Source organism: Colobus angolensis, unplaced genomic scaffold (genome assembly GCF_000951035.1).
Source record: "Colobus angolensis palliatus isolate OR3802 unplaced genomic scaffold, Cang.pa_1.0 Scaffold61, whole genome shotgun sequence".
NCBI classification, from domain to species: domain Eukaryota; kingdom Metazoa; phylum Chordata; class Mammalia; order Primates; family Cercopithecidae; genus Colobus; species Colobus angolensis.
Genome location: NW_012119710.1, coordinates 789235 through 817216, shown reverse-complemented (window position 1 = coordinate 817216; position 27982 = coordinate 789235). Strand labels below are relative to the sequence as shown.

General features: G+C 36.5%; 1 protein-coding gene across 2 annotated transcripts in view; it reads right to left on the bottom strand.

Moving 5' to 3' along the window:
- Positions 1-27982, bottom strand: part of HSD17B12 (hydroxysteroid (17-beta) dehydrogenase 12) — a 178970-nt gene that overhangs the window by 77199 nt on the left and 73789 nt on the right. For both annotated transcript variants that reach the window (XM_011963265.1, XM_011963266.1), the window contains exons 2-3: positions 24812-24858; positions 21635-21710 (exon numbers count right to left, since the gene is read on the bottom strand). In XM_011963265.1, the coding sequence (XP_011818655.1) occupies positions 21635-21710; positions 24812-24858 (123 nt within the window). The remainder of the gene's footprint in view (positions 1-21634; positions 21711-24811; positions 24859-27982) is intronic.

Below are 27982 nucleotides of genomic sequence, written 5' to 3'. Positions count from 1 at the left end.
TGAGACGGAGTCTCTCTCTGCCATCTAGGCTGAAGTGCAGTGGCGCGATCCTGGTTCACTGCAACCTCCACTTCCTGGTTCAAGCAATTCTCCTGCCTCAGCCTCCCGAGTAGCTGGGACTACAGGCCCGTGCCACCATACCCAGCTAACTTTTGTATTTATAGTGGATGGGATTTCACTATGTTGGCCAGGCTGGTCTTGAACTCCTGACCTCAGGTAATCCTCCCACCTTGGGCTCCCAAGGTGTTGGGATTACAGGAGTGAGCCACCGCACCCGGCCATGGTCTCCTATTTTAATCGACAGATTAAAATTTGTTTCCATCATTTTAGTTTTAATGCGCAATTTGTCCAGGTTTGGTTAGAGAGCGTCCCTTCAAGCTAGTTAGTGGGAATCCCTTCAAGTATCTTTGACATATATGCTGCATAATACAGGCTGATTAAATGCTGTAATTTAAGCCTTGATTTGAGAGGAGAGAGTTTTATTTGTGACCTTTACTTGGTGGATAAAGGGTCTAAATAAATATGTGAGCTTTACAAGGGCAAAACAGTTTCTTAGTTGTTAATACTTACTGAGTTTCATGCTGATGATATATAGGTAACTCCATACTTTGCCTAAAGCATTCCCAGAAAGTGTATCAAACACATATTGAAAAGTAGATTGTATGTGCCCACAGAAACAATTTTGTCATTGGAATTTGTTATTAAATCAATCATAGTTAAACCTAATAACCATAACATACACACATATAATACCATTAGTCTCTGGAATAACTTAAAATAGTAAAATTATGTTCCCAAATACTGATTGTCTTAAGGATCCAATAACTATAAAGTATATATATAGCTTATAAAAATGTGACTATCAGATCACAAATTTGGCCTTAAAACGCATTAGTTAATTACACTTAATATATAATAAAATTTCATTTTTAAAATTCAGGAGAATGACTTGGACAGTAAGGAAAGTTCCTAAAATTGTTGGCAAAATATTCTGTGTGTATATATATACATACATTTTTGTAGGAATAGACGTTTTACCATTTGGATTCACAAGAAGGTCCATGACACTCAAATAATAAGTAAGTTTGGTTTTCTTACTGCCCAGAGATAGCCACGGTGAAAGGTCTGGGCTGTTATCTTGCAGAACTTTTTTGATGTGTATCTACATGTGATCTACAAACAGAATTGGTTCATAAGTTTTGGCATTTGTGTGAATGTGGAGTATTCTTTTTTTAAAACAAAAGACAGACCAGACTTTCTCTAAAAATGCTATTCTGCAACTTGCTTTTTTTTCACTAAAGATGACCTTCCACGTCAGCATATACAGACAAACATTTTTAATGATTTCATAGCATCCCTGCATAATATTACATAGAATAGCTATGCCATAATTTCTTTAATCAGGCATCAAAAACATAGTGTTAGGGGTGCAGATCAAAGGAAGACTTCATTGTATTGGAGAAGGAGATTGTATCATGGAAAGTTAAGAGCAACAGAATAGGTGAAGCTGGTGAATTAAGAGAAACTTTTATAGGTCACCAAGACCTTATAAGGAGGTGTTGGGGGGAAGACAATATAAGAACAGGGAAACTGCAGAATGCTTATATTTGTTACCACCAAAGCCAAAAACACAGTTTGAGGAGAAGAGGTTACAGGTGTGACTAGGCTGCATGCACATATGTCCCAGATTCTGGGATTCCTTCTCATGCCAAAGATATAACATTTTTATTATAAAATACACATATCTGTTATAATATATATGAAAAATAAAGTATGTGAAACAAATCATAATCCAAGACAGGGCCACATATAGTCTAGTTAAGGCCACCTTGGGAAAAGGTGAAGGAAGAATTTGAGAAAAGATGCACCACAGGCAACAGCGAAAGGCACAAAGTCATAAAGAAAAGAATGTGAGTAACACATTAAAGAGCCATGCTGAGCATTCTGGAGTATTTGTGAACCCTGGTCACCTATTTTATCCCAGTGGCAATGGTAAAGACAGGTGATAAGTCACGTTCTAATAATCTTTATTTAGCTTCTAAACATTTTCCTTAGAAAGACTAAAAACAATACATATGAGATGATATCCTGAGCAGCCTAATTGATGTATGGTTATGTAACATATGTATGGTATGCACATATATTACATATGTATGGTATACACATGTATTACATACATAACATATGTATGGTATACACATATATTACATACGTAACATATGTATGATAAGAATATCATACACATAGACCAGGGGCAGTGGCTCACACCTGTGATCCCACCACTTTGGGAGGCTGAGGTAGGCGGATCACCTGAGGTCAGGAGTTTGAGACCAGACTGGCCAACATGGTGAAAACCCTGTCTCTACTAAAAATACAAAAAAATTAGCCAGGCATGGTGGCGGATGCCTGTAATCCCAGCTACTTGGGAGGCTGAGGCAGGAGGATCGCTTGAACTCGAGAGGCGGAGGTTGCAGTGAGCTGAGAACACGTCATTGCACTCTAGCCTGGGCAACAAGAGTGAAATTCTGTTTCAAAAAAAAGAAAGAAAAGATAAGAATACCATACACATGAGATGATACTCTGAGCAGCAGAGAGCATGTGAGGTAATACGATATGCAGTAACAGGGAGTGGAGAGGGCACTGGGGGATGAGAGGGAGCAGATCACTTGCATCCTGTAGCTACCAATACTTCCCATGAAATCTCAGAGACTATCTCAAATATCCAGATCAGCAAAAATTATTTTGCAAATGCCAATGGATTACCAATAATTCTGCAGCCAATTAGGATAAAAAATGAAAAAAGAAGCCAAGTTTTCTTTATCAGTAGGTACTAGATACCAGGATGATAAACAGCAGTAAGATGAACCAAATTCAGTAACTCTCCTTGAACATCCTACCCAATGGGAAAGCAGTAATGCATCATGTGGAAGATATTTTGCACACTGTTCAGGGCAGGTGGCAGTTTTATTTCTCATTTTGGCCCATTAAAGCAAGGAACATACTATACCAGCAAAGGGAAAGACTGCAAGTTAAACTCGCCTTACATTCAAAATGTTCTCCAATACATTCTCATTTGATCCTTAAAACAACCTTCTCACTTATGTGGAACACACAGTCTTCAATCACAGATGTGAATTCAGTCACATCTGTTTTACACAAAGTACAATAGACAGCCAGGTATCTCGGGCCACAAAGATCCATAGAGGAAGATGCAGATGAATCTGGGTCTCCTAATGACTAATCCATGGTCACAGCATCATGCTCCAGTAACAGCTCTTGGTATTTTAAAGAACATGCTGCATAAAACTAATGTTGTAAGTTTATTTCCCATTCCAAAATAGAACATTGTTTTTAAGCCTGGATTTCAGGCAATTTCAGAATCTTAGTAATTGTTAATAATTAGTAACTAGGATTCAGTCAAATTAATGCCTACATGAAGAATTGATAAATGCCTATTATGTTTTCGTTAGAATTTTTACTGCCCACTTGGTAGATTATACTCCACACCATGTCCTCTCCACTAATTTAAGCAGGCTTCATTTCACATCCACATATTTGAAACTAGATGAAGATAAAGTGAAAAAAGATAAATTCTATCTCATGATTTTAAAATGTAAGGCAAGTCACAAATTTTGAAGGTCAAAATATTTCAGATGAACCTCATTGAACTGCCAAATTCTAAAATATTACATCATCTTTAAAAAAATTTGAATCAAAGAAAATAAAGTTTCTACAATACTACAGAAAGCTTTCAGTAAATACATATTCTAAAATGCTCAGTGTTTAACATTTTATTCCTATGAGATTATAAATATTAAAATTAGTTCACAATACAAAAGATATATTATTTTTTTATAAACTAATTTTTACATGGTATGTATACTTGTAAAGAGAAAAACTTTAAGAAATAAATTTGAGTTGCAAATAAAAGTGGATTTACAAAGCAGAACTTCATAGAATGGAATACAAACTTTGTGTTCACAAAAGAGTTGAAACCTAAAAAAAAAAAAAAAAAATCTTGAAATTATTTGTTCAAAACTTCTCTGGATTAGGAGCCACCAAACGATCCCTGACAGTATGCTCTGTAGTTGGGCACCTGGATCCAAAACCTGCATCTGTCACTCATCAGCAATGTGAACCTAGGACTACGTATTAGTTTTCCACTGCTGCTGCATCTCAATTACCACAGAACTTGGCTGTTTAGAACAATATATATTTATGATCTCTCTGTTTCTGTAGTGTAATTGACTCCTCTGCTCATCGTCTCATCAGGCTAGGATTTCATCTAAGGCTCAGGTGCCACTTTCAAGCTCACTGGTTGCTGACAACTCAGTTTCTTGCAGTTATAAGACCGGGGTCCTCTGCTTCTAGAGGCCTGCCATTCCCCGTCACATAACCCTCCCCACAAGACAGCAGTTTACTTCTTCAAGGTCAAAAGACGAGGATTTCTCCCGCTTCAAGTCTCCACTTGGGCCCTCTTTTTAGAGGGCTCACTTGACTGGGTGAGGCCCACCAAAGATAATCTCCTTCTTAACTCAAAGTCAACTAATTAGGTACCTTAATAATATCTATAAACTCCCATCAGCTTTGCCATATAACGTAACCAATCACAAGAATGGCATCCATGATGCTCGCCGGTCCCATCTAAACTCAAGGGCAGGGAATCACATGGGGCGTATATACCTGAAGGTGAGAATCTTGGGGAACATCTTAGAATTCCACCTACCTTAGAATTCTTACCCCTCTGCATCTTACTTGGATCATGTCTCAAATGAGAAAAATATAAGTACCAATCTCAAAGGGGTTTTCAAGGATTCAATGAGTTGAGTTCTCTAAAGCTCTCAGAAGAGTCTCTAGCACATTTAATTGTTATAGAAATAATGACTTGATAAAGATAAATAAATGAAAATAGTGGTCCATGGGTTGTTGGACCCTCAGTTTTGATTCCAATTAGGGCTGATGTAAAATTACAAAGTCTTGGCCAGGCGTGGTGGCTCATGCCTGTAATCCCAGCACTTTGGGAGGGTGGATCACAAAGTCAAGAGATCAAGACCATCCTGGCCAACATGGTAAAACCCTGTCTCTACTAAAAACATAAAAAATTAGCTGGGCGTGATGGCACGTGCCTGTAATTCTAGCTACTTGGGAGGCTGAGGCAGGAGTATCACCTGAACACGGGAGGCAGAGGTTGCAGTGAACCGAGATTGCGCCACTGCACTCCAGCCTGGTGACAGACGGATACTCCATCTCAAAAAAAAAAAAAAAAATTACAAAGTCTTACATAAAACATCTTGGTTTTCTTTAAAAATTCTTCAAAAATAATTGGAAAATGTGGCACCCCTGGGCTTGCCCTGCTGCTTGGTAATAGTCAGCTAAAGCTGACACGTTTACATGGGGCATGTGTTCAGTCTTGCCTCACCCCAGCCCACTTGGATGATTCCTACCACCTGCCTGGTTTCTATAAGCATACACATATGTGACCTAACATCTACCTGGATCCATTTCAGGCCATGCCCAATGTACAACAGAAACAGAAAAGAGATGCATCGAGTAAAACATATTTTCCAAAGACATTTAATATTAAACTTAAAAATATAAAAGGGCAAAAAGCAAAAAATATACTTTCTGTTCCATTTTCAAAAAAGTCAAAGGAGAAATAAGCTAAGGAATCAAAATGCAGACATCTAGGAAAAACATTTTATAGGTAGTATATACAACAAAAACTTGAGATTTAAATGTATTCCTTCCAAGGCCATGAAAAATTTATACTGCACTATGAACTTTAGGTGATAATGATGGTCAGTATAGGTTCTAATCTAACACTCTGATGTGGGATTTTTATAGTAGGGGAGGCTGCATACATATGGGGACATGGGGGTATTTGGGAAGTCTCTTTACCTTCTGTTCAATTTTGCTGTGGACTCAAACTACTCTAAGAAACAAAGTCGATTTTAGGCCAGGTACAGTGGCTCACTCCTGTAATTCCAGCATATTGCGAGGCCAAGGTGGGAGGATCACGAGGTCAGGAGTTTGAGAGCAGCCTGGGTAACAAAGCAAGATTCCACCTCTATGAAAAATTTAAAGATTAGCTAGCATAGTGGTGTGCACTTGTAGTGCTAACTACTTGGGAGGCTGAGGCAGACCTGCTTGAGCCCAGTAGTTTAAAGTTACAGTGAGCTATGATCACACCACTACACTCCAGCCTGGGTGACAAAGAAAGACCTTATCTCCGAAAAAAAATTTTTTAAATTCTATTTAAAAAATGAATAAACCACAAAATATTTTTAAAATCTAGTAAGACAAAATGTTCTTAATAAAATATTCTTCAAGAAATTTCTGGACATTTTCAAAATGGCTTCAAAGTTTGTAGAGTTTTTTGTTTTGAGACAGGGTCTCACTGTCGCCCAGGATGGAGTGCAGTGGCGTGATCTCTGCTCACTGTAACCTCCGCCTCTCACGTTCAAGCGATCCCCCTGCCTCAGCCTCCCAAGTAGCTGAAACTATAGGCACATGCCACCACAGCCAGCTTTTTCTTTTGTATTTTTAGTAGAGATGGGGTCTCACTATATTGCCCAGGTTGGTCTCAAACTCCTGGGCTCAAGCAATCCACCTACCTTGGCCTCCCAAGGTGCTGAGACTACAGGAGTGAGCCACCATGCCTAGCCAAAAGCTTTTTCTTTTCCCCCTAAATCAGGTGAAAATCTGTTAATCTAAAGAAAACTCATTCACAAAAAAAGATTAGAAATAGCTCACATTCCCCTGATACTCTGTTCTATTCAAGAAAAAGTAACCACTCTCATGGACTTATTTTCCATTCATACTGGATCACAAGCTAGTACATCAGCATTTTACTTGTTTTTTAAATATATTAATACTCCTAAAAGTCTGTGCAGCAGTACTTGATTTCTTTCATCTGCCAAAGCAGTTGCATTGTATAAAAGTCCCAGAGGCAATGTTGCTATGTAAAATGATGATTTAAATAACATTAAGCCCTCCTTGCAGAAGTCATCTTGTAATTGTGCCAAGAGAAAATTCAATTAATAATGTTTTAGCACTGTGAGTGAAGGGGTGATGGAAAGAAGGCAATGCCAAAAACAAAAATGTTTAACTCATCATTTGCTGAGATAGTACACACCAACTTAAATGAGCACACCTATTTGTTCTATGACATTTTCAAGAATGAACTTTTTTTTTTTTTTTTTTTTTTTCTGTCGCCCGGGCTGGAGTGCAGTGGCCGGATCTCAGCTCACTGCAAGCTCCACCTCCCGGGTTTACGCCATTCTCCTGCCTCAGCCTCCCGAGTAGCTGGGACTACAGGCGCCCGCCACCTCGCCCGGCTAGTTTTTGTATTTTTTTTTTTAGTAGAGACGGGGTTTCACCATGTTAGCCAGGGTGGTCTTGATCTCCTGACCTCGTGATCCGCCCATCTCGGCCTCCCAAAGTGCTAGAATGAACTTTTAAGAGAAAACAGGAGTAGGGGGATTTTATGATGGCTTATTTTCCAATTAACACAGTAAGCTGCAGCATATTTACTCTCCATCAACAGGATCTTTAAAATGCACTTTATGTCTCCTCACTATTAACGACTCAATACTTAGAACCATGCTAAATGAAGGCAAACTTCCACATGAACCAACAGATAAAATTTTGTATGTTGAAAACTTTAAAAAGCAGTTAAATAAAAAAGTTAGATGTTCAGCTTTCAAGATATATACATATATATATATACACAATTACTTTTAAAATTTATAAAAACTACCAAAAGAAATGAAAACAGTTAAGTTTGCAGGTCTCAATAAATGTTTTTGGTTTGTCTTGTTTTTAAGGTGACAGTTTATAGAAGAAACGAAGGTGCAGGTTCTGAGTCTGCTACTGTATTTGTAATATGATCTTCAGAAATGTACTTGGTATCTCGGTACCAAAGATCCTGAAAGAAACAGCAATGCCTTATACATGAGAAAGAGACTATCAAGAATACAAGGCCAGGCACAGTGGCTCCCACCTGTCATCCCTAGCACTTTGGGAGGCTGAGGTGGGTCGATCGCTTGAGGTCAGGAGTCCAAGGCCAGCCTGGCCAACATGGTGAAGCCCCATCTCTACTAAAAATACAAAAATTACCTGGGCATAGTAGTGTGTGTCTTTAATGCCAGTCACTGGGGAGATTGAGGCAGGAGAATCACTTGAGCCCGGGAGGTGGAGGCTGCAGTGAGCTGAGATTGCCTCACTACATTCCAGCCTGGTGACAGAGCAATATTCTGTCTCAAAAAAAAAAGAAAAAAAAAAAAAAGAATATGAGTCCACTCCTACATATTTATCCAACAGAAATGAACGTATATAATGTATATATGTGCTCCAAAAGACATGTCCAGGATTGTTCAGTCACATTACTGATAATGGCCAGAAACTGGAAGCAATCCAAAAGTCCATCAACAATTGGATATACAACTAAATTGTAATACATTCATAAAGCGATTAAAAGGAGTGATTTATTTATAGCTACATGTAAAAATACGGATGAATGTCACAAACATTAATATTGAGCTGAAGAAGCCAAAACTCAAAAGAAAATATACTGTATCATATAATCTATATAAAGTCCAAGAAGTCAAAATTAAATGATAGTTAGAAATTAAAATAGTGGTTCCCTCTGGGAAGAAAAAAAAAAGTAGTAGGGAGCATGTGATTCTCTCCCTAATTACTCACTAATCTGTACATGCGTATTTTTGTGATTTTCCTATGTCCTAAGTTTACCTTGTTTTAGTATTCATATTTATAGATATTTCTGTTATGTGACAAAAGCAAAATTTGTGGAGAATATTTATAAATATACCATAATAGAAGAAATAAATTTCACTGAAAATCAGGCAAATTCAATTGTTAAAACATTCTATGTGTCTTACAAATATTCTGAAATGGCTTGCAAACAAAATAGAATTTCTCTTTAGATGTCCTGTAAGGCTAAGAGGCCTTAAAGGATAATAAAGACTGCAAACTTGTATTTCTTTTTCTTTTGAGACAGAGTCTCACTCTGTTACCTGTGCTGGAGTACAGTGACGACACAGTGGCTCATTGTAGCCTCAACCTCCCAGGCTTAAGCAATCCTCCACCTCAGCGTCCCCACTGGCTGGGACTACAGGTGCACACCACCAAGCCTAGCTAATTTTTGTATTTTTTACATTTGTAGAGACAGGGTCTCCCTATGTTGCCCAGGTTGGTCTCTTGAACTTCTGGGCTCAAGCCACCCTCCCACTTTGGCCTCCTCAAGTGCTGGAATTACAGGTGTGAACCACTGTGCCTGGCAGAGATTGCAAGTTAAATGTTATCAGTGCCGAGTCCATTACTTAAGCAAGTGGAGAGGTCCTAATAAAAGCGGGTAGGTGCTGCACTATATAAGTGGGCTGGGCTAACTTGACAGGAGCAATCCCATCTAAAGGACAACTGGTTCATAGCTCCAGTAGATTGCTGCCCTGCAAGAATGCTGGGCCCAGGTTTAACAGATTCTTTAAATTTTCAGAAGAAAATACAAATCAAGATACATATGTAAGTGAAATGCACTGATTTTGAAATGAAACAATCAGGTCAACAAAATTTGTCTATAGTGTAACTGTTTGAGACATATCAGATGGAGACGAATGCTATGGGAACAAGTCCCTAAGGAACCAGGAAGACACTGGGGATCAAGATACCAGGGAAAAGTTAGCTTTCAGAGAAGATGGCATTTCTTTCTCTGAGGATAGAAGGCTAGGCACGTAGAGACATGTTTTGAATAACGTAAGTCCTTTGTTGGAAGGAAGCAATAAGGATTGGTAGAGAAAATGTGGAGAGTTTTCTAAGCAATGATTTTCAAACTTTATTGCAATAGGCCCTTCTATCAAAAGAATATAAAACTGAATTTACAAAACTGACCAAAGCAAAATGGCCAAACTGAAGCAGGAGGAAAGCTAGAGACTCACATATGAGGGTGGCCCCTACATTGCTGGTCTAACATCCAGGCACATAAACCACTAGTAAAAGGCACACAAAGACTGAATAAAGGCTTTCTAGAAATGGATAGTAGCATTTCTAGAAAGCAGCATCCTCCATTCTATTTCTTCACTTCAGAAATACAAGTTGAAAACACTGATTTTAAGTGATTCTTAATTGAAAAACAATGGCATACATTCAAGAGGTCTTGAGATTCTAGATTAATACCATAAAGGAAAACTGGAAGAGGGTGAACAGTTAGAAATATCAACATCACCTAGGAGTGGAATGAGAACTAGACCTGCAATTAGTCTAGTTCTGATAGCAAAGAAATGAAATAATTCAAATACGTGAAAATTCCTTTTGGTGTTAATGAATTCCTCTTCTCTTTGATTCTGGTATTAGACATAATACTAGGTCATTGAAATTACCTAATTGGTTTGTAGTTATTTTAAAGATTAGCATGTAACAAAAATATGCATTTAATAAATAATGGCAAAATAAGATTATCAAAACAACTGATAATTGATCATAAAATATGTAACTTCACTTGATGGAAAAATCAAGTTAAAGTGAACCTTTTCAATAAGTTTCAAAGTACTTTCTTTTCATGATAAAAAAGGAAGCAATCCCCACATAAAACTACTAAACTTTATAAATATTTCCAAGAATATGCCTTTCTACAAATTCTTCTATAGCTGAAGGTTCTACCTCAAATTACAATTATCCACTTAGAACAACAACCAACAACTTAAAAGTGGGAGGAGAAACATTCTCTACTTAAATGGTACTCATTTAATAACACCTTGGTCCCACATTTCCCAACCAAAAAAAGTGGCTTTTTTTTACACAAAAGTCACTGAACCATCAATAATCTAATTGGAAAGACCCCCTACTGTTTTAAAGAAACCATACAAACATAGGCAAATATGCTAATTGAGAGGTACAGCTAGTGTCTGGCCACGGTGGAGTACACTCCCACATCCCTAATGCCAGCTGTAGAACAGCAACATTCAAGCAGCTGCCTTAATTGGAGATGCAGACCAACACATGCTAATTTAGCTGGGCTAACTAATTGGTAGGTATGCTACATTTTTAACAAAATATCCACCCATATTACAGATGTTTTTCTCTATCAGAGTAAATGACTGGTAACAAACAGTAATGAAGTGGAATTAGCTACCTTTGGAGAAAATGTTTAGTTAGACAGTTTTACAACATGGTCTCATATTGGCTTAAAAAACCATGTGTGCCAAAATTGGACCATAAGCTAAATTTCAAAAGTATCTTTCTGTGCAAGAGTAAGAATATGAGGAAGTTTCACAGCAGTTCTTCAGTCACCAAAACAATACTTACTAAGTGCCCACACCCCCTAAACCATGCTAGGCCTGGTACAACCAAATACAAAAGAATTATGTCCTTGTCTCTCTTTAAAAGTGTGATGTAGACCAAACATTTATGGACACATGCAATGATGGTAGTATTTACCAGGAAATCTATGATGGTTAACAAAGGAGGGGAGAGGGACTTCTGCTTCTGGCCATGATGGTGTAACAGAGACTAGATTTACTCATTGGCCTTAAACTAAAAAACTAGACACCATTTGACCAGCCTGAACAAAAATGGGCAAAATATATGGAGCAATGGTTTCCAGACATTGCATGACAGCAGTCCCTAAGAGAAAGAAAACAAATGAGGTGAGCCCTATGATGGCCCTAGTTTATAGTCTGGAGAGATTTTCTAGGCCATTAAGAGGAGAAGACGAATTCAAATAGAGCCCAGCAGTCAAGTCTATCTACTAATTAGCAGTCTACTAATGGAGGAATTTGTAGACAAAACACTAAACACATTAAAATAATTATTATAGATAAATTCTATATGTTCAAGAAACTAGAGAATGAACATGTTAAGAAAAAGTGAGGAAGATATAAAATTAGCAGACAATGTCTGGATTAAAAACACCCTAAAAGAATTAACAGCATATTAGACACTGCAGAAAAAAATGTTAGTGAATGTGAAGGCATATAAATAAACACTGTCCAAAAATGAAACACAGAGAGAAAAGAAACTCAAATAAAAACTGAAGACAGCATCAGTGGGTTAAGAAACTTCAACCAACTTAATATATACGTAACTAAAGTCCCAGAAAAAGTGTGTGAGATGAAGAAACTATCTGAAAAGTATAAACACTTAAATTTAAGCTTAACAAACTCCAAGTAGGGAAACTACAACAAGAGGCAAAATAATAATTAAAAAAAAAAAAAAAAAAAGTAAGTGATAAAGAGAAAAATCTTAGAAGTAACCAGAAAAGAAAAAAACCTCACATTATGCATGGTGATAAAAAGGTAAGAATAACAGCTGACTTCTTATCAGAAACAATGCAAGCCAGAAGACAGTGAAGCAAAGTAGTTTAAATACCGGAAAACAAAAAGAAACCCTCAATCTATCATTTTACACCCAGAGAAAATACCTTTCAAATGTAAAGGTTTTTTTTTTTTTTTTTTTCAGATATACAAAAAGAATTAATCATCAGTAGACCAGCCTACAAGAAATGTTAAAGGAAGTCCTTCAGACCGGGCAAAAGGGGGAAAAAAAGATTCCTGATTGAAATCATTTACATAAAAGAATGAAAAGCATCAGAAATGTTAATACATATGTAAATATCAGACTTTTAAAAGAAAGAAAAAAAAAAGATATACAGTCAACAAACCAAGGATAGAAATAAAATTAGAATTCTAAAAGCATGCAGAAAAAAATCCAAAAGCAGGCAGAAAAAATGAAAAAGGGAACAAAGAACAGACAGAATAAATAGAAAACAAAAGCAAATTGGTAGGTTTCAGCCCAGTGAACAATGATACTGAATACAGATGGTCTGGGCACCCCAACTAAAGGGCAGAAACCATCAATTTAGATAAAAAAGCAAGATCAACTCTATAAGAAACCTATTTAAAATATAAAGCACTTATAGATAAAAGTAAAAAGACATACCATACTAACACTAATCAAAAGAAAGCTAGACAAAATACATTTCAGTCAAAGTAGATTTCAGAGCAAAGATTATTATCAAGAGTAAAGAGGGTCATTCCATAATGATAAAAGGTGAATTCATCAAGAGGACATACAACTCTAAATGTTAATATATCTAATCACAGAGAAATAGAAAAATTGTAAAGGACAAATCCGTAATTATAGTTGGTGATTTCATTTCCCTTCTCAAAATAATTGATGGAGAAAGTGGAAAGGAAATCAATAAGGATACAGAAGACATGAACAATACTGCCCATCAATTCTCTCTTTTAATTTCGAAGAGCCCCTGTTCTGGATAGCTTATAAAGACTAATAAATGCTTATTTAAATCTAAGAAGAAAAAAACTAAAAAATTATTAGATAAGGACAAAACTTCTGAGGCTTTAAATGTGCTGGCAATCTCAGAAATATCACTCCCCACAGAAATGGCCAGCTCAAACAGTGATAGTTTTTAAAATTCAGATCTTTGGCTAACAACTAGTCATTATTTTAAAATGTACTAACATAAACTTTTGAAACATTTCTAATATTGGTAAACAAATGCAGAGTTTATATAAGAATCCAAGTTTCACATTACACTCCTAATTAAGGTAAACCCCTAACCAAATTAAAACTGGTTTGATAACTTTAATTTTAAAAATAGCTATATATCTTCTGATATTATCACAGTATGAAATATAATGCCAGTGTGACATTTCATTCTTGGAGTTTAAATTTTCTACATAGGTTTTACCAGTTAGGTATCATGGCTTCCACAAACCATTTAAAGATGAGGATTGATGTCTTAATAAAAGCCTTGACTCTTGTGAACTTCAGACATTCCCCAAATCATTTAAACTAAGTAACTCTTCACGCCGTCTGTGGAAAACTTTCAAATGTCACCTCTTGGACAAATGTGGTATCAACAATGATCATGTTGCTCTGCAATTTCAACTTAAATATAATATCTATAATTCTTAATTGATCTTAAAATATTATACAAATATCATAGCGAGTGAAATAAAGAGACTGTTTGGTTACCCTGGACAATTTCTAAAGATTAACATTTATAAAGAAATTCATATATATATATGTAAGGGTATAAAATAAATTGAAATCAACAAAGAAAGCTTATGAATTAAACTGTCTGGAACCAGTTATTGAGAAGAAAACTAATCTTTGAGAATATAGTCTTCTCTTAATGATAAGGCTATAAAAATTACTATGTGCCTCAGTATCCAGCCTGGCTAGCAAAGGTTCCTTATCTCCTTAGAATACTCTCACTTCTTAAGAGCCTGTTAACTTTTTGAGTTTTTGTGTTGACTTTTGTCATATTGTTGAACGATCTTTTAACAAAAGTTTCTTGTTTCTGTAAATGCTAGATTTGCTAATAATTATTATTTCTTATAGCTATGTTTTAATTACTGTCATGCCAAATTAAGACTGTAATCATTTCTTGTCTTGGGTACTGAAGACTTATGCTTGTATTTCAGTATAACGACTAGTCTCTTCACAAATTTGGGCCTCAGATGAAGAAAAATAAAATTGTTAAGATGTATTTTACACCCAAACTATCTTCAGGGCTTCTTGATTAACTGTTATGTAGCACTATTGTGCAAGGAGGACATTAGGAGTAACTAGACACATAGCATATTCTCCACATCTTTAATTAGTTCAGCTCTCTTATGAGACCTGCTTTGTTTATCAAGTGAATGATATGGGAAGAACTATTAAATCAATAAGAGAAGCTCAACACCCTGGTCAATTATGTGTAGGCAAGGTGTAACCAATAATAAATATGGCTCAACATCTACTACTTTTCAGGATGAACAGAAATATATTCATGATTCTATGCACTGGCACAACTATGAACAAATTGATTGATAAGATTATGTTATCAACAAGTTCAAAATACTCTTAACTGTTGGCAATTTAAAAACACACATTATGAAAGTCTCTGGAGGTATCAATTCCTCTAATGCCCACGATAAGGCTCATGCCCTCAGGATAATCACTGACTAAATCGTATTAATTAGTTTCATATTATATCCCACTAGGGGATTCCATTCTGACACTGGTAATTATTATAATAAATTGACCATCAGTCTTATTAACAGGTGGTTGCTACTTTTCCTTCAAGCTTGTCTAAAGGCCCCGGTCATAAACTGAATGTCAGAAAATAGAGTCTTTAGGAAGATCATCAAAACACTAATTAGCCTCAGTGAGGGCTACATCTGGACTCTTGGCTATTACTGATGCTGCAGAGAATCAACTCATGGGTCAGGCTTCCTGCTCAGTGTAACCCAACACTGCCACAAAAGCAGACGGTCTGACAAATTGTACCAGGAAATTGAGTTAGTATCTATAGGACACTATATTCCAAAATTAAACATTTTGTAAAACCATGCTGCTGACCAATGGAACAAAAATTAATTTTGCAGGACTAAAGAGAACCAGAAAAAACTTAATATTTTGAGAAAATGTCTTTTTTTTCTTCTTAATTTTTCACTAATCCTCATGGTAGTTAGGGATACTTGGGCAAATTGCAACGAACACTCTTGGAATTCTATGTTTTTCCTACTGATCCCACAGAATTCAGGAAAAATATTCTCTGGGAAACTTTAACATAGCTTATAAATTGGCAGATTGTATTTTCCAAAACCAGATCGTATTTTTCAACAATATCTTCTATCCCATATGTTCTTTGCCAAAGTTACCATGCCACTCCCTTATCAAATGGTAGTCTATTCCTCTCCCCTTAAATCTGGGCAGACTCATGACTGCTTTGACCAACAGAGTATGGCAGTAATAATGCTACATGAATTCTGAGACCAGGCAACAAAGACATAAGCCTCTGCCTGGTTCTCTTGGAATGTTCACTCTGGGGGAAATATAGTTACCATGTGAGAAGTCCAGTAACCCTGAGATGGCTTTGCTAGAGAGGCTACATGTAGGTGTTCTAGTCAACAGTCCCAGCTAAGTCCAGCCTCTGGCCATCCCCTCTGAAGTCACTAGACCTGTAAGAGAAGCCATCTTAGATCTTCCAGACCAGACCATCCATCAGCAAAGTATCACTGAGTGACCTCAGTAATGCCATGAGGAACAAAAGGATTGTCCGAGTCCTGACAAAATTCCTGACCAGAAAAACTTGTGAGCATCTAAAATGGTTGTTCCTTTACCACAGTGATGGTTTGTTACACTGCAACAGTAGCTGGAATATAAACTGGTAAATCATTAGATAAATTTAAAGATGTTAATTATATAGAAAATACAGCACATATTGATTGACCTTGTCTGTAAAACTAATCAAAGCAACGGCCAAATATGCTACAACATGCCTTTATTGAGTTCTTTTACTTTACATGACAATGTAATTATTTGCATTGTCTCAGTAAGAATCTATCCTTCTCCCTATCAGGATATAATTAGATAAAACAATTTTGTAACCATGACCATGCCAGAAATGTTTCATTTAATGGTAAATTTCATTTAATTAAGCATGACAAGCCCACTAGTAAGGAACAAGGATTCTCATATGTGGAAACAATGCTTCAAAGACCTTTCAGGAAACTATCCTGGGACTAGCTCCCTGCCTTGTGGAGTCTGTCTTACAGGTAGTACAGAACAACACTTTCTGGAAGGCCAGGAACATTGACAAAATTGGCGATCTTGGAGTAAAAGAATATCTCTACAGTTACAGGTACTACAGACAAAACCAGTAGAGGCAAAATTCATAGGTTTTGATTCCTGGCCCTGTAACATATAAACTCTAAGTGCAACAAAGATTATTTCTAGCATTAAAGGAGCAGTTTTAAAAATATGACTCATGGGGCTAGATGAGATTAATTCTCTAATCCTAACATCATGTGGTTTTAGTTTTATTAGACATAAAACAAAAAGGTCTGTAGGTGTTTACTAATGCCTCCTGTTGTCCTTATGAAAATGAAACAAGTTAAATATAACAAGGCATCATATTAATGATACTATTACTGCATCAGAAAATTGTGGAACAAACTTATTTGGTCAAATTCATATCTTAACTATACAAATTTGATTCCAAGTAAGGCCTGAAAAAGTGAAATGGACATTTTTTACCTTATCCTCTGTTTACTATAGACCAGTAAGATTTACATTTCTAAAAAAGCATTGCATTTCAAGAGAGAAAGCTATGGAGTTATAGGACCATCCAAAAGCTTTACACCCTGAGATAAGTTACAAAAAAGAGAAATCTCATGGTTTGATTTTTTTAAATCTAAGAAAGAAATATGTAGTTTTAAAAATCAAAGCTTATTAAACTGCATCCAATCAGAAATACTGACTGTGGGCCGGGCACACAGTGGCTTACACCTGTAAGTCCACACTTTGGGGGGGCCAAGATGGGAGGATTGCTTGAGCTCAGGAACTGGAGAGCAGCCTGGGTAACATGGCGAAACCCTGTTTCTACAAAAAAATACAAGAAAAAAAAATTAGGCTGGGAGCAGTGACTCAGGCCTGTAATCCCAGCACTTCGGCAGGCCAAGGTAGGTGAATCACATGAAGCCAGGAGTTCAAGACCAGCCTAGCCAATATGGTGAAACCCCCATCTCTACTAAAAATACAAAAATTAGCCAGGCATGGTGGCACATGCCTGTAATCTCAGTTACTCAGGAGGCTGAGGCATGAGAATTGCTTGAATTCTCCGCTGGGAGGCAGAGGTTGCAATGAGCCCAGATCGCACCATTGAACTCCAGGCTGAATGACAGAGTGAGACTTTGTCTCAATAAAAAAATTAAAAAAAATTCAGCCAAGTGTGGTGGTACAACACGAGCCTGTAGTCCCAGCTACTTGGGAGGCTGAAGTGGGAGGATTGCTCGAGCCTGGGAGGTTGAGGCCACAGTGAGTCATATTTGGGCCACTGCACTCCAGCCTGTGTGACAAAGTAAGACTCTGTTTCAAAAAAAGAAAAAAAGAAAAGAAAAGAAGGAAGGAATGACTGTAAAATAATAATGTGAATTATAAATATTGCCATCTCTACAATCTGTGAACCAACAAGTTATTCTGAAAGCTAGTCTCCTTTTTATTATGCTTTATTAAAAATAAAAATTCAGCTCAGTGTTAAAAAATTGTCTAGTTTTTTTCTTTGATGAATCAAAATTGGCAAAAATATTTAATATATGAATAATCCTGGCTAAGAATGATGATAAAATAAGCTTATTACATGTGCGATGGCTTTCAGCTTGTCTTAATTAAAAGGGTGACAGGTATCCTTACAAAGAACTATAATTTCATCAAAGCAGTCAATCCTGACAAAGCACTTATCCATTGTTGGTGAAACATTTAGTGTCCTACTAAACTACACATAATCCATTCAAATTTTTTCTTAAAAACTTTGACACTGATGAGTAGGCTACCCTCCACATTCATAAGGAATTACTTCTTCATATAAAGTGCCCAAGTTTATATGATAACAGATTTCGAAGGTGAGAGCAACCAGAAAAAGTCCCTGAATTTTTTCACTTGTCAAGTAATTTCCGTGTCAATCCCTCATTTCCTCTTTTTGTGTTTCAGTCACACAGGGAAGTAAGAACGATGAGATTAACCCACTGGAGAGAGTTTAAGTGTTGGACTAGAAGAGACAAGTTATCCCAGTTAAACTAAATTGTGTGACTTGTTTCCTGACTGGGCTCTGCCTGATACAGGAATTAGCTTCAGGAGTAGGATCACAAGACATAAACCTCAAAGGACTTTTGCACTGGTTTGATTGTGTCTTTGGCTTAGACACAGTGTTAAGCCCCTTTCCAATGGGGAAATGGAACACTAGCAATCCATTATGCAATAAGTAATATGACAGTCCATCAAATTAACCCTGGCTGTTAATTGTAATGAAGTACCCATTGGAGAAGTGCCTTGAGTGACCAAATGGTGACTACATCTGAGTTTGGCAGAAACGATGCATACAAAGACTGTGCTAAGATGTGGCTTCTTCTGAATATACTGGAACACTTACAGAATAAAAACGACAAGTTCAGATCACTAAACTGTCAGCTCACATTTACCATGAGAGAACCAGAGAACTTGCATGGTAGCCCCAGTAAACAGTTTTATGTTTTATAGCCATGAGTTTACCTTGCTAACATCAGATTTAAATGTGCCAGTTACACTACAACTTAAGTTGAATTCCACAGACACCTAGTCTCATTTGAAAGCCCTGAATGAGAAAAAGTATGACCCTGAGATTTGGGACGGGGATATTTGGGCAGACTCAACTGAAACTGAGAATCCTGGACTCTCAAGCTACTCTGAACCTCCCTTTCCAGTGGAAATAGTACTGGTCTATTCTCCTGCTTGTGTCTGCCAAGATTGGTGTTCTCTGGCTTGAAGATCCTATAATAACTCTGCCATAACAGTAAGGGCAGTTTCCTAGCAAAAGAGTTCCTCTTCTCCTCAAGACCTAACTCAAATATCCCTCATGGATACCCACAATAGAAAACAATATAATACCAGATTGGGCCAAATATTTTTATGATTCACTTACTAGAGATTTAGGATTTAATGTTTAGCTCATATAGTTGGTTGACTTGGTTGGCTGACTGAAACTTGGAACTTGGACTCCATGATAGGCTACAGTTTAATGAGACTGGGAGACCATAAATTCCCTTGCATAACAAGGCTTAAGAAAATAGAAACATTAGTGCATGTACCTATGCAACTTGCACATACACATATTCCTCCACCATTATACCTCCAAATGGGCCCAGAGGATAGGTCTTTCAGTAAAGCTCCAGTTTCATTACTGGAGTGCTGTTATATGGGCAAGAGGCCATTATTCTGGCCGTTTTATCACCCTGCCAATCGCAAGACTCGCCATGCTGCAACAAAATAAGAACTTCTCTACTGTTATCTCTCTAGCCCTTTGTTTCCTTTGTGGCATTCAATATAGACTGCAATTATTTATTTGTCTGTTTTTTTGTGTGCTTTTTTTTGGTTTGGTTTGTTTGTTTTTTTACCTATTTGTTTTTACTGTCTCCCTCACTCAAGTTCTTTGAGAACAGGGACTGCATGCCACCTTGTTCACCATTGTATCTTCACTGCCTAGCACAGTACCTGGTACACAGGCATTCAATAAAGATGTGTTAAAGGCATAACCAAAGAAATGCCGAGTTAGTCTTTCTTTGACAAAATTAAATACTGTTCCTTCTTTCTCCTGGAATAAATATGTTCATGCAAACATTATCCTCCCAAAGAGGTGATTTACATCTCAGTTAAAAATCTGTCTTAACTTATGAATTTCCTCTGTGTATTTTTTCAGCTTAGAACAGAAGACATAGTCTGCTGATATCACCTCTCCTATTAAATTCATATTATGCCCAGAAAAACATTTTTCAAAAATTTTAACAAGCATAAAAACTCATGCCTTTTAATAAAGGTCAATTCAATGTCTTTACCATCTGTTCCTTCATGAAAATGTTTGAACAGAATCCTGTCTTTCTCCAGAATCATATTTCTGCCAACAGTCACGTGCCACCTCATATCATGAGTTAACCAAATTCTCAAATATCATTAAAGCACATCTTCTGAGTCATTGAGCAATTTTTGTACAGGCTGCAGTACTTGCTCAAAGTGTCATGAGGTAGCTTTTCTTGTTTCTGTATCGAGTGGATGGTAGATTCATTCATATCACAGCATTTCAAAATGCAACATTCCATTTAGTCAAAAGCATCTACTTTCTCCCTATGAACCTTTACTTCTAGCAACTGGTAGATGCATTCATTAAGGGCCAATTTCTAGACACACCCACAAACACAACATTTTTTAAATCACTTTAAGAGTTATTATATACAAGATTCCAAGAAACTAAGAACGAAAGAGTGCTAAGATCCAGGCAGTATGTTAAATTCACCTACTATCTCAGTAACTACCTCAGGCTCATTAGTGTCATGGCTTTATTCAGAGTCAGACCTCAGCAAAACTGCAAAATACTGTATCTCTTGGCCCTTTGGGGTTGCATTTACATAGCTGAAATCTTGAATGTCAAACTCTTCAAATGCCAAAGATATACTGTATATCTGTATACTACATGCTCAGCTTTGTAAAGATCTGTACTCTCAGCAAGGTTAAAATAATTAAAAAAAAAAAAAAAAGATGTAACATACTTAATATTGGGAATCTCCAGTAAGACACTGTGAATGGTTTGGCTGTGTCCCCATCCAAATCTCATCTTTAATTGTCTCTCCCATAATTCCCACATGTTATGGGAAGGATCTGGTAAGAGATCATTGAACCATGGGGACGGGTCCCCTCATACTGTTCTCACAGTAGTGAATAAATCTCAAGAGATCTGATGGTTTTCTAGGGGAAACCCGTCTCGCTTGGTTGCACGCATCAGATCCATATTCTATAATTTATGATTGCAGTTTTAGTTCTAGTAAAGTACAGCACAAAGCTGACCTCAAGTAATCCACCCGCCTCAGCCTCCCGAAGTGCTGGGATTACAGGCATGAGCCACCACCCTCAGCCTAAAATTGACGATCCATTTTTAAAGCATTCTGTGCTTTTTCATGCTCTTTCATGATATCTCTCCTTGAAAAAGAAGTTTCCTGAACTAGAAATAACTATGTCAGTACCAGATAACTGCTTGAAAACATTAATTACCTATGTATTCCTTTTGTTTGATGTGAGAACTTACTTATTTCACTGGAAACCTGGTCAAGTTTATCCTGTGATCTGCTGATAAGGACAACCTTCATTCCACGCTTTGCTAACTGAAACAGTAAAGGAGATTTGAATCACACCTGTGCGTGTCACTGAAAAACATTAATGAGCTATAACCCCCATTTTAAGAAAACCTGTCCAGAGTATAGTTCAAAATAAAAAACATATAAACCCAAGTGTAATGAAGACACAATCTAAAATAGAGATTTTACCAAAAAACTTCCCTAAAAAGTTATCTTTCTAAATCAAGCTAGTATTTCAATGTTAAAGGGTTTTAGAAGGAGGGAGACTTTTACTTTTTCATTTTATACAATCTATACTGTTTGGGTTTTTTAAACCATTAAGTGTCTACTACTTCTATAATTTAAAAATTAGCTTTAAAAAAGTTTTTGTGCCAAGCACAGTGGTTCACACCTGCAATCCCAGCATTTCAGGAGGCCAAAGTGGGAGAACTGCTTAAGCCTAGGAGTCCAAAACCATCCTGGGTAACAGTAAAATCTCATCTCTACAAAAAATTAAAAAAAAAAAAAATTTTTTTTAAATTATCTGGGTGTGGTGGCACATGCCTATAGTTCCAGCTACTCAGGAGGCTGAGGTGGGAGGATCACCTGAGCCCAGGAAGTCTAGACTGCAGTGAGCCATGATTGCACCCACCCTACACTCCAGCCTGGGCAACAGAGTGAGACTCCATCTCAAAAAAAAAAAAAAAAAAAACGTTTTGTTGCAGAATGGATATATAAAACAAACATCAGAGGACTGGCAAAGGAAACTACTATTAAAATGTTAAAAATTCCTAAAAATATAATTATTTTTAAAATTTTAAGTTGAGCGTTTTACTTTATGGACCATGGCAAACTAAAGAAGTTAACTGAATAAATTAATGAAGAATTTCCTGAGGAACACCTTCTGTGTACATACCCAGCATGTGTAGATATTGTATATAATGAAAAAGATTTACACAAACGTGGTTACTACCCCAGGACACATAAATATAGTAGTAGAGGAAAAAAAGCACTAATCTGCACAAAACTATTTAGTGAAATATTCTAGACAGAATATAAATGAGCAATAAATTAGGTGCTATGAACTAAAAGTGATTTAGCAAACTAATATTCCAGTCTTAAATCCTAAAGTCAGGGTTTATTAAGTAGTGAGTGATATTGCAAATGAAGCTATGGAAGAACATTTTTTATAAAAATAAAAAGGTTGGTGATGATTTGCAAAATTAATCTGCTATAACACCACTAAAAAAACCATTAGCCCATACTGATACTTTCTTTTAAAAAATTAATAGGGGAAGAAGGATAAGGAAAAGCTTTTATAGAAAAATACCATCTGAATAAATGTAGGAGAGATAGCATTAGAAACAAATCACTTTTTTTTTTTTTTTGAAATGGGAGTCTCACTCTGTCACCCAGGCTAGAGTGCCACGGTATGATCTCGGCTCCCTGCAACCTCCACCTCCCGGGTTCAAGTGGTTCTCCTGCCTCAGCCTCCTGAGTAGATGGGATTACAGGCACTCACCATCACGCCCAGCTAATTTTTGTATTTTTAGTAGAGATGGAGTTTCACCATGTTGGCCAGGCTGGTCTTGAACTCCTGACCTCAGGTGATCCACCCACCTCGGCCTCCCAAAGTGCTGGGATTACAGGTGTGAGCCACCGCACCTGGCCAAAAATCACCATTTTTTCACCACCATGGTAATAATCAATGTAGGCAAAAACTGTCAATGAATCCTAACACCATTGGATAAAAGATTCTTGGGAAATAATATATTTATACAGCCTCAAAGTGTCATTCCACATATTCCTTATTAATTATGTTTATAATCAATAATGGGACAAATGAGACTTCTTGTGCCTCCTACTAAGATGAACTCAGAAGGATAAACCTGTGTAGCCTTCCTGATGAAAACATGCTTTTTCTGAATCTAATGAGAAAACAAAGAGACAAATCCAAATTTGTCTGCAAGACAGCTAACCTGGATTTTTCAAAAATGGCATTCTTATAAAAGAAAAATAAGGCTAACTTATTCTTTTAGATTAATGGAGACTAAGCGACATGACACCAAATGCAATGCATAATCCTTACCTGGATCTTGGAACAACAACAATAAAAAAAGAGCTTAAAAGGAGGTATTGGGGCAACTGGAAACCTGCATAAGGGCTGTATGTCATACAATAGTATTGTGTCACGTTAAACTTCCTATTGTGACCAACGTATTGGGGTTGTAAGGGTGAATGTTTTAGTTCTTAGAAGATTCAACCTGGAATATTTAGGGGTGAACTGTTACGTCTATAACTAACTTACAAATGGTCCAGTGAAATAATTAATAACAATAATAAAGTAAATTAAATGTGTCAAATATTAACCATTAGTGAATCCAGGTGAAGAGTATACAGGTGTTTGTTAACATTCTTGCAACTTTTCTGTAGTTTTGATATTCTTCCAAATAAAAAGCTGGAAAAATTAACATGAACAAAAAGACCTTTTGAGAATGATAAATGGAAGATCCAGTGAATCTGCTGGGATCTTTATAAGAATCACCCCATTGTTCCAGATAACTTCACCATAGGCTGTAGGTGCCTTCTCAGGGACCAGAAGGCAGAGAAATTTGCCTAAAGAATACTGCCCCGGCTCCTGCTTTGTACAACGGTCTTCAAACTATGATGCTCTCCTGTTCTTTAATTTCATTGTGGAGAATCTGAACCCTTTGCCTGTGTCTATCAATACCTGTCTGTTAATCACAGTCCTTCTTGTGAAAATGATGTCATGGACTAGCCTAGAAATGTAACCACCTATAATAATATTTTCATTTTTTGGAAAATAGTTCAAAATAATTGACTTTCAAATCTGAAGATTGTATACACTTACATGATATAAAATAAAATTACACTACATTGTTCCCAGTTCCAACTACCCAGTACAATCAGAAAGTTTTATACTTATTTTACACGAAATTTGTTTCAAAAAATTGCGTCTGTTTAAGCAAATACGGTATTTCCAACAAGGTAGAAACAAAAAGCATCTGTTGTACCACACAACATCGTATTTGTGTTTTTTACTTCAAAAATCAAAACTACTGTAAGAAATCATCCCATATTTATTCTTATTTTTTATATCAAAAGGAAAGATCTTGAAAATCACCTACCTCTTCTGCATATGATTTTCCAATTCCATCAGTACCACCTGTGACAACTGGGAAAGGGAAAAAAGCAATAGTTTAGTCTAAGAATTACAATGAAGAACTGGTCATAGTTAGGACCCACCAATTACATACAAGAGGACCAGTGTGATACTTTGAGGTAAAAGACAGAACAATACCAGTGGTTCAAATCTAAGGCTGAATACACACTGCAATAGCTAAAATTTTAAAAAGACTTCAAAACCAAGTGTTAAAAAGAATGTGTTGTGACTGGACTCTCACACATTGATGGTGGCACTGTAAATTGGTACAATTATTTTGGAAAATACTATTTGCCAATATGTTCAGAACTAAAAATATGCCTACCTTAACCCACCAATTCTCAAGAGATAGAAATGAATTAATATCTACCCAAAGAATGTTCACGGCAGCTTAGTTAATGCATAGTAGGTAAATGCAACTAAATATTAATCAACAGAAGAATAGGTAAATTGAGATATAGACAAATAATGGAATACTAAACAGCAGTAAAAAAGAACTACTGATACATGCAAAACATGAATGAATCTCTAAGACATTACAAAAGCCTGCCATAAAAATGTAAGTTCAAGAAAAGGTAAAACTAATCTATGGTTATAGAAGTCAGAATACTGGTTACCTCTGGATAGTGGAGTAGACAACAGGGAAGGGCAATACAGGAATCTTCTGGGATACAGGAAATATTCTGTATATTTTTAGGGTGGCAGTTACCACTGTGTGTGTGTAGATTCACTGAGCTGTACACTTAAGTACATACTTACTGTATATATCTTCATAAGCTGCTTTTTAAAACAAAGGGTAGTAAAAGTAAATAGAAAATGATTTAATTATTCTATGAGAAACCATATTTACCTTACAACCTCAAAACCTTTATGTAGCAGAAACATTTGAAAATTATATGGGGCAGGCTATACCGTGATATCTTATCTCTGGAATACTAGAATCATGTTACACATTCAAAGCACAGATGTCTGCTTCTCTAAATATGAGTTTTTCCAAAACATTTACAGATTTTAAAAAACAAGTTATGGTGTAAAGTAGGATTTTCTTGTATTTGTCCACTTCTTTCAAATTATACAAGATGGTCCCTAATTTTACTATTTAGAAATATCATTCATATTCTCCCTAGCCATATCTCTCAGAATCTTATAGACTTTCATCATGTTCTTGCTTAGCTGATATCTTTCCAGAATTAAAAAAAAAAAAAAGAATAAAAAAGTTGAAATATCTAGAGAAAAGTATAACAAACCCCTAGGTATCCATAGCCCAGCTTCACCTTGAGGTTAACCTTGCTTCATCTAACATCCCCTCCTGCTTCCTCTCACACTGGATTATTTTGAAGTAAAAACATTATGTCACTTCATTCATAACTATTACAGTATGTTTCTGCTATTAAAAATAAACACAATACCATTATCTCATTCCTAAAATTATAACAATTCCTTGACATCCAATATGTAATCACTATAAATTCTGCCAAATGTTTCAAAAAACTTTTAACAATTGTTCCAATCAGAATTCAATAGGTTCCATAATAAAATTTGTTAATATGTCAATTAGCCATGTCTATAACCTCTCTCCCCTTTCTTCCCTTCACCCTCTCAATTTATTGGTTTAAGATACTAGGTCATAGGTTTGTGCTTTCTCAGCCTGTCCTTGATATCATTTAACATATTCGTCTGTCCCATGGTGGTTGGATATAGATATTGATCAAATTCAGGTTTGGTTTTTTTGGTAGGAGTACTTCATAAGGGATAATGCATTTTTACATCAAGAAGCATATGTCTGGTTATCTTTTGTTTTGTTATATTAACAGCCACTGCTGGTCACCACTGAGATCCATTATTTCATTAGGGGTTGCAAAATGGTGGTATTAGAGTTCAATCATTAATCTTCATCTATTAGCTGGAATATTTCCAGAGACAAATTATTCCTCATTAGTTAGTTACCATGATATATAGATTGCATAAGAACACAAGATAAATGTTGGAAATTTTTTTGCCTTTATCAGTTTTCAAAATAAATTGGTACTCTGGCATCTTCCAAAGGTAACCCATGTGTTTTTGTCACTATTGTCCTGTTTATAGGAAACATTAGTAACTAACAGATTTAAATACTTGTGGAAGAACCTAACTACAGAAAACTGAGCATCTTATGAAATCTCCTCCAACCTCATGATCAATTTGTAACTTTTGTTTTTCTTTTTTTTTTTTTAATTTCAACTTTTATTTTACATATAGAGGGTACATGTGCAGGTTTGTTACATGGGAATAATGCTTGATGCTGAGGTTTTGGGTATATATCCCACCACACAGGGAGTGAGGATAGTACCCAGTAGGTAGTTTTTCAACTTGCCCCCTTTCCTTCCACTCTCTAGTAGACCACAATGTCTATTGTTCCCATATTTATTTCCACGTGTGCTCAGTGTTTAGCTCCCACTTATAAGTAAGAGCTTAGTGATGTTTGGTTTTCCACTCCCGCATTAATGTGCTTAGGATAACAGCCTCCAGTTTCATCTATGTTGCTACGAAGGATATGATTTTATTCTTTTTTATGGCTGTGTAGTATTCCATGGTGTATATGTACCACATTTTCTTTATCCAATCTACCATTGATGGGCACCTGGACTGATTCCATGTCTTTGGTATTGTGAATAGTGTAGCAATGAGCATAATTTTCTGTAACTTTTCATCTCCTGACTGTTTTTAGAGGCACAGGAATCCAAATTTTATACTGTATTCTTGTTATTGATTCACTAACGTTTCTTAAGTGACGGATAAACATATTCTAATTGTTTCCAATTTTCTCCTCTTCCTTTTCTCTGCGATAAACTTTTCCCCCCTCTCCAAGATCCCAGAACTGTTGGGGACCAGCCTCAACACCACCCGTAGGGTACCCAAAGTCCAGTGGCGACGAAGGAATGAGAAGAGACAGGTCAAGAGGGCATAAAGAGTTGGGGTCAGGGGGCCAACTGCAAAATGGACGCTGCAAAAGGCTCAGAGCTCTGGTCTCCACACTTTTTATTTAGTACAATCACTTAAATCTAAGAAGCAGATGTTCAGGGTGAAGCGGTGAAAAGGAGGCAGTGCGTCATACGCGTAATCTAGCAGTGGCGGTTTAAGTGAATCTCCTTTGTGC